This window comes from Selaginella moellendorffii, unplaced genomic scaffold (genome assembly GCF_000143415.4).
Source record: "Selaginella moellendorffii unplaced genomic scaffold, v1.0 SELMOscaffold_5, whole genome shotgun sequence".
Lineage (NCBI taxonomy): Eukaryota > Viridiplantae > Streptophyta > Lycopodiopsida > Selaginellales > Selaginellaceae > Selaginella > Selaginella moellendorffii.
This window is the reverse complement of record NW_003314266.1, coordinates 109,795-118,175: the sequence shown is the minus strand read 5'-3', so window position 1 is coordinate 118,175 and position 8,381 is coordinate 109,795. Positions and strand designations below refer to the sequence as shown.

General features: G+C 39.0%; 1 protein-coding gene across 2 annotated transcripts; it reads right to left on the bottom strand.

Annotated features, from left to right (window-relative positions):
- Positions 1-1,499: 1,499 nt before the first annotated feature.
- Positions 1,500-3,618, bottom strand: LOC9655013 (3-oxoacyl-[acyl-carrier-protein] synthase I, chloroplastic). Of its 2 annotated transcripts, XM_002964652.2 has the most exons (8): positions 3,385-3,618; positions 2,914-3,281; positions 2,426-2,857; positions 2,193-2,366; positions 2,011-2,124; positions 1,861-1,962; positions 1,721-1,787; positions 1,500-1,655 (listed from the first exon to the last, which is right to left on the bottom strand). In XM_002964652.2, exons 1-8 carry the CDS (start codon positions 3,515-3,517, stop codon positions 1,588-1,590), a joined length of 1,458 nt encoding a protein of 485 aa, XP_002964698.2. In that variant the 5' UTR covers positions 3,518-3,618; the 3' UTR covers positions 1,500-1,587. The 2 variants fall into 2 exon arrangements, with proteins under 2 accessions (XP_002964698.2, XP_024525882.1); XM_024670114.1 differs by having other exon boundaries at positions 1,861-2,124.
- Between the last annotated feature and the right edge of the window lie 4,763 nt (positions 3,619-8,381).

The window sequence follows — 8,381 nt, the reverse complement described above, 5'->3', positions numbered from 1 at the left end:
ATCTCGAGGAGAGAACATCAAGAATCCTGTGGAAGAAGCTGACAAGAGAGCGCTGGCGCTGGCGCTGGCCTGCACTACCTGGAGCTCTGGATGGAAGCTAGAGAGCACAGTGCATTTGTTGCTAGCACGCTTGAGCTCTAGAGCGAGCGAAGCCCAAGCTTTATTCACTGGCATAGCTGCACACTTAACTAAGATGATCCAGTGCGAGAGAGACGAAGGACGCTTGCTTGATTATCTTGGAAGCGATGGTTTTTAAGTAGAAGTTGGCGGAGGCGATCGAGGAACCACCATGCCTGCCAAGATCGAGCAAAGTTACGAGACATGTCTGCAGACAGAGAAATGTCAATACCTCCGCAGGAGTATCCCGGGGGAGCGCTGACGGTGCGCAGCGCACACTTCATGGGAATCTCGAGCGCCGCTTTCAAGTTGAAGGGAACGTTGGCGATGGCCGCGGCGCTCCTGGCCGAGAGGAGAACCTGGCACAGGCAGTCGGCGTCGTGGAACTTTCGGAGCGCGGCGCAGCATGCCGGGCTGGGCATGGTGCTCTCGCTCATCGTCGCCGACTGGCAGCTCAGGACGCTCATGAAGGTGTTGCACGGCGGTTGCTGGTCCGGGTCAGCTGAAGCGGAAGCCGCGAGAGCAGCAACGACGAAAAACGCTTTCAACAGCGTCGTCACGGTCTTTTGATCCATTCCCTCCGGCTCCAAAACTCTAGACACTGCAACAACGAAAGAACAAGTGAGAAGCAGAAAGAGCGTCCTGAATCCATTGAATCCATTTAAGGCTTACATGAAAGCTGAGATCTATGCACCGGCGTGCCGCTCGAGAAAAAAAGAACGAAAAAACAGAAACAACGATCTCTCGCGTTCTCGATTCCCAAGCACACCCAAGGCTATTTATACAAGAAGCTTACTCCATGCTTACGCTCGCCGGGCCATTGAATGCGCAGATATTGCAAGGCAATCACAAGTCTCCTGTGGTGACGCACTCCACGGACTCCGGTCGTCTTTGCGCAGCCTGTAAGCGAGCGCTGCTCGAGACGAATGGAAATAAACCGGAATAACTCGGAATCCATGAGCTTATCTCGCAATGCGGAGCCGACTTTCAAGCCGAGTTATAAGCTCTTGTGTGTCTTCTACATCTCTTGAAAATTGTTTGCGAAAAAAGGGACCTGTCATTTCGCTTTGTCGAGGACATGTTAAAACCAGAAAAGCTATATCCAGTGACTGTAGACACCTTTTCTTCCGTTAGCTGAGCAACATCCCCCGTAAACCATTCGACAATTTCGATCCAATCCAGCCTTCTGAACTTCACTCACATCTAAAAGCCAAGGATTTTGTCCGAGGTAGCAAAACTTTTTGAGCTTTCATGGAACCAAGGAATCTATCGCCCACAGGAGGGATTCTTCCAATTGTTATAACTGAAGGTCAACTATAGTCAACACAAGTCAACTATGCAAATGAAAAAGGAAAAATAAAAACTAGTAATTGTAAAAATCATTTTAAAAGTAATTTTATTTTTACCTCTATAAAAATAAAAGTTCCCAAAAAATTCTCAGAGGTAATAGCCTCTTTAAATCCATCCTTTTCATGGGTTGTATGGCGCGAACACCACGACGGAGTTGTGCCCTCCAAACCCAAACGAATTCGAGATGGCTGTGACGAGCAATTTGTCATTCGCATCCTTCCTAAAAAGCAAATGATTTTTTCTATGAGCTTACCAACATTCACTTCGTGCTGCTTTTTTACGTTCGCTACTCTATCGAAGTTTACAGATGGCTCGGGATCCTGCAAAGGATAGCACAAACAGATTTGTCTCAGTAAAACAATCCAGGACTCGGGGAAGTTTTGAGCTTCTTACAAACTGGTTGATTGTTGGGTGGAGCCAGCCAGTAGTGATCGCTTTGATCACTGCTATTGCTTCCATACCTCCAGCAGCACCAAGACAGTGTCCAATCATAGACTGTTTTTCATGAGATGTTAGAACGCAATCAAGCTGTAAACTCCATACCTTTGTTGCGTTGATCTTGATGTCGCTGGATTCGCTAAACACCTTTTTGATGGCATTAATCTCCGCGAGATCACCGACCACCGTCGACGTCGCGTGAGCATTGATGTAGTTCACCTACGCGCGCACACAATAGTAGTTGAAGGAAAAAAGAAGAAAGTCACGCAAAATACGCGATGTCTTACCTCCTCTGGAGACACTCCGGCGTCTTCAAGACTTTTCTCTATGCAAGTCGACACTCCCAGTCCGTCGGCACGAGGATCGGTCATGTGGTGCGCATCACAAGTCACTGCACCGCCCAAGTACTCCGCAAAAATATGAGCGCCTCGCTTCTTTGCGTGTTCAAGGCTTTCCATTACCTGTACGGAGTGGTCATTACATTAGCTCAAGCAAAGACGAGATATTAAGAAACACGTACCAGGACGCCCGCGCCTTCACCCATGACAAATCCTTCACGACCTTTGTCCCACGGCCGGGACGCGGTTTGAGGCTCGTCGTTCCTTTGAGAGAGAGCTCTGCAAGCTACGAATCCGCCAAGACCAACTGGAATAATGGCTGCCTCGGTGCCTCCGGCAATCATGATATCGGCCTCGCCTCTTCGGATTGAGTTCCCGGCAGCATAGAAGCAGTAGTTCGAGGTAGCACAAGCCGTCGAAATGGAATAGTTCGGCCCCATAAGTCCCAGCTCGATAGCCAGCATCGCAGAAGCCATGTTGGTAATCGAGTAAGGAATGAAAAATGGAGTGATCTTCCTGTAGCCCCTCTCGATCAGTGACTGAACACCATCCGAGAAGACACTGAGTCCTCCCATTCCGGAACCGACTAGAACACCAACTCGTTGCTTGTCAACCTGCAAGTTCTCATGAGAAAAACTTAGCTTTAGTAGAGAGTTGGCTTTTGAGTTACCTTATCCAGGTTTTCCCCTCCTAGTCCAGCGTGCTCGAGGGCCTTCTTGCCACCAACAATGCCGTATCTAAGACAATCGTCCAGGCGGCGGTCATTCTTGCCATCGATGTAGCCTTTGGCCGAGAAATCCCGGATTTGTGCCGCGAACTTGGTAGGGAATTGTGAGGCATCGAACCGATCGATGGCAGCCACTCCACTTACTCCTTCCAAGAGCTTGTCGTAGTACTTGTCGGTATCGCTGCCAAACACGGACACCAGTCCCATGCCCGTGATCACGACCCGCTTCTTTGGATCCGTCTCGCGCTTGGGACCTGCCGTCGCTGCCGCCGAGGCCACTGCCCGGGGCGAGGGCGAGCATTGCCTGTGACCTGCGAGGAATCGCGATCACGAATCATGTAGATCGCGCAAGAACGAGGAATGCCGGCTGCCAAAATCTAAAAGGCGGTCGGATATTTCGAGCAGAGAGCTTACCGATCCGGAGATTCTTCGTCGAATCGAGCGCCGGGAATCTAAGAGCGGCAATCTCCGAGGGCGCCGAGAGCATCTCCGATCGCTGAAGCATCGAGGGAGCAGTAGCGGCGGCGGCAGAGTGGTGGAGCGCCATGTCTCCAAACGCTTCGTAAAACCCTATTTCCTGTTAGCACTACACTGGCATTCCAGAATGCCAGCGATGGATTGGATCGAAAGTGAGAGAGCCTCTCTTCTATAAGGAAATAGCTACGGCATGCGTATAAACCCAAAAATTTCTGGATCGTCCACGTGGCGGTACCAGCGTGGGAGGATCCGCTGGCCTCTCTTTGCATGATGTCGTTGCATGGTCAAATCCAGGTAAAAAAAATTTAGAATCTTCCAGGTAGCAATAATTGAAACTAGCAACAAAATGATACATCATCAAGTGTTGGGCTTAACCTTAAGGAGCAACATAAGATTGAAAGCTGGGCTGCCAAGATCTCTAAGAATCCCACCAGAGATCCTCAACATCATTATTTTATTGTTTACATTGAACTGTAAGTTATAGTGTCCCAGTAGAGAACAAACTAGAGGATTGCTTGCTTATGCCTAGATTGAAAACAGGTAGAAATAGTGCAAACCTATATCATAGCTAGGTGCACAGAATATGACAATATTGATTATTGATTAAGTAAGAAGGGTGATTAAGTAATTTGAAATAAATAAGGTTTATATTTTTGGTTTCCTTGTATGGTAGTGAATATACTTAGAATATGTTTGGATATTCTAGAATATTTTACCATCTAATGGTTCTTATTCATTTAGATTAATCTTGTATTTATAAAATATAAATATGTTTATAATTTATAAACTTTCTTAAACACTTTCTAGTATATTCTATTTTACTCTACCATCTAATGGCTGATATACAATAAGATTAATCTTGTGTTTATAAATTACAAACATGCTTATAATTATAAAATTTTATTTGATCAATTAGATTAATAAGTAGGAATAACACTACCATTAAGCAAACCAAGTGTTGCTACATGCAATACATAGTAAATTTTTTTATTTTCTTAATATTTAACTAAGAGTTTGTTAATATGTAGCTACTAAAACATGAGATCTTACAAAAGTACATTAAATATTAAAATTTTATAAAATTCATATTTTTAATATGAAGTTAATATATAATATTTAATTTGAATTTTATTATTTATACTAAATAAAGTAGATAGTAAACTTGGTGTGCTTTATATTTGATTTTTGTTATGTTTTGGTCAATGTTTCAAATCAAAAAAACTAAGTAAATTAGACATATGCATTTAAGAATTTTTATGAAAATAACATTTAATCATCTTATCAAAATTTATATTTTTCATATATTTATTTTTTAATTTCTTCATAGATTGATTCTATATTCATTTGTAATAACAATAATTATTTTGAAGATTAAAAATTTATTTACATAATATATTTTATATTTTGAGTGCATGAAATATGGAAATGGAATGCAGAAATAAACATATCTATTAGCCCAAAAACCCTAGCTTATATATAGGAGTGAGTAGTTCAGATTAAAACCAATCCGATAGCTATCAAAATTCCATTAAATTAATCGTAATGTACAACTATTAATATTAGTATATAACATCACAATTGTACATTTGCATTTCATATCATCTGGTTCTTGAAAGGATAGAAGGTAGCCAACATTCTTTAGTTAATACAGTAGGATCTGAAAGAACATCACGAAAAGGCACCAGTGGATTTATAGCTGGTATTAATTATTCATAATCTCTTTGTACGAAGTGTTTTAGCCATTGCATATGCATAATGTTTGGAGGATTGACATGTTGAACATTATACCGAACTTCATAAACTTGTAGTCCAACTTGCTATAACATCTAATACAATCCTTTTCACAGAACAAGGAGCCCCTTAGACAAACTACATACTGTAAAGTTAAGAAAACAAACTAACACTAAAGCATTCATTTTATATTCTGTAGGTGGACAATGATGGGAAAGTTAGTGTTCTTGCTAATGCATTTGCAACTGTTGTTGGATACTTCCTCCTTAATTAAGTGGTGTTTTAACATTTCTGTCTAGAGTGGATTCTCTCAAATAATGGTCTCGCATTTATGGTTGAAGCATTTCACATTTTAATATCTCAATTGGAGATATACCACACTTTTACAAGTGTTTATCATCCACATATAGATGGTTTGATAAAAGAGCTTATTCAAAGGAATGATCGTGAAATATATGAACTTTTAACATTCGAATTAAAATGGTTATTTGCCATCTCTCTAGTATATATATATCATAGGGGTACAGAGTTTTATTAGTGCTTCTTTATATAAACTCTTATATAATCATGATTCAATACTACCAATAAAGTTGAATTTACCTTTGTGATTGCTACAAATTGCTAATGCTAGGTCTTAAGATTAATATTTGATGAACATTTTTCCACTTGTTTGAATGGAGTCTATTGAACACTTAGGCTACATACAAGTGGAACAACAATGGCATTACAATTCATTTAGTGAGTCAAATAGTGAAAACCAATAATGACATATTCATTGCCAACAGTCGACTATGGAAAAAACCCTATTATATCAAATGCCACCAAGTTAAGCGGACAGAAAATTATAATTGACTCCAACCATCCTTCCATAGCACGAGGGGGAGTATTATAAATATTACAGCCTTTTGAGTCTTGCAAACTTTGTCAAAAGAAAATAAATCTTGTTTTACGCTTTATGAACAATAAACATCAAGTATAATAACTGCCAATAACATGAAATCCTTATTCAAAAAATTCATAAATGCTAGAATAATAGGCTCTTCAAGAATAAAAGAAGAGATTGAAGAAGAAAGAAGAGCTTGAGGAAGGGTATTAACATTAACTATAAAACTCCTTGAGTGATGAACAACTTCAAAATTATATATTTGAAGCTTTAGAGCCCACTAAGAAGTACAACTAATAAAGTTCTTCCATTTTAATAATGAAGTAATTGCAGCATAATCACTTTTTAGTAATGTCCAAGAACTATATAAATATATATGAAGCTTCTCGAAACCCCAAACTACTACTAAAATGCTCCTTCTCTATCGTGAAATAATTCATCTTTAATGATTGTAATGTATGCCTAATATATGTAATAGGATGACATTGACTAAGGACACTTGTGCTCTTTTACATCAAAACACCCCCAAGACCGATATCAAAAGCATTCATATGCAAAATGAAAAGTCAAGTGTAATCAAGATATACCAAAACTGGATAAAATTAAAATTTAACAGTTTATAATAACCTAAACTTAAGGGATCTTTCTAAAAAAAATCTTTTTTAACTCTAAACTATTGTTTTTATCTTTTATTTACAAAGGTGTAAAATTTATAGTGAAAACACAGTGAATAATTTTTTTTATAATTTAGTTAAAAATTGTATGATACATAAAGTTTTTTTTTATTTAAGTAAGGTGTCCTCTCAAAAATATATATTTTAAGTTCCAAGTATATTGCTACAATGTTATATACTAATATTAATGACCAATACACTAAAATTAATATAGTGGGATTTTGATAGCTATTATATTGATTTTAATTTATACCTCTTGCTTTTATATATAAGCTATGGTTTTTGGGTTAATTAATATACACATTTTTTGTATTCCATTTCTATATTTTATCCATCACATAAGGCAACTCTAATTATTCCTAAGAAATGCTTAGATTTGAGCTTTTAGTTTAGATCTAACTTTTGCATTATCTAGATCTTACTTCCTTTATAGTTTTTCCATTTTCTTCTCTTTTAATATTCCTTTTTTATTAATTTTCATAGCAAAACAATAGCCTCTTCCTCTTCCTATTTTGACTCTGAAATAGTAGTTGGTGCAATTGCTTGATATTATGCAGATAGAACTGAACAATTAGACTCAATTGATGGTAGTATTCATGGCGTGTAGTACAACTCCTTCTATTCTTATTACTAACCCTCACATTTTTAAGATGATGCTTGGCATTTGTATGAGTTTCACATATCTCCAAACGGCATTATAATGGTACAATAGTTTGAGTGTAGCCACTCATGTAGATTAGAATATTTTCCCAAACATCTTCAAGCATACATTTGGACATGTTTATAATTGTGATGATGTGTTTTAACAATTATATCATTTTCGTCAAAGGCCAATTGAGTGAGTGATGCAATTTGGCATTTGCTTTTAAAACCCTTATTTTATGTAAAGCCATTAGAGTAAATCAAGTTGAGAATGTTATTAGCTAACACTTTGTCAAAATCTTGTGGACTTTATGCATGCATTTGCTTTAGCCACCTTTAATGATATTTTTCAATTAGCACAATATTATAAAACATTGCCTCTTCCACTTCTCATTGCATGTCTTTTAGCTCCACTTTCTATAGAAGATGGTCTTGTTTTGATGGAGGTTGATATTGTTGTTGTTCATGTTTAAGGACAAACACAAAAATATGGTCATAGCTGTGATATGCACTACTAAGCATGTGATGAGGTTGGCTACACATATTGGCATTGTGATCTGTATGAAGAAGTTCAAGGCATTGTTTTGTAGTGGGGCTGGACAAAGGAAAGCTCCTCCACATTTGTTTTCTGAGTTGACACTCATGATAAATCTTAGAGGCTTCCTTGAGTGGAATTTGAATTCCATTGATGCGATCTTTACCATGCGATCTGAGATTGAGGATTCACTGCTAGAAGCATCACCACCTCCCCCAACACCCTCTTGCTAGATGGTTTACCCTGAAAAATGGGAAAGGAGTGAGATAAGTTCTTGATAAGTTCTCTCAAGCCTAACAAAAGAAGACGAAGTTTGTTGCTGTAAACTTACAGTGATCTCAGTGTGGACAATCTCGACAAGGACTTTGGCACGGGCCCCGTAATGTTGTTCTCCTGGAGGTCAAGATCTGCCAGCGTTGTGATGTTTCCCAGCTCATCTGGAAAGCTTCCGATCAAGCCAAACCCTGTC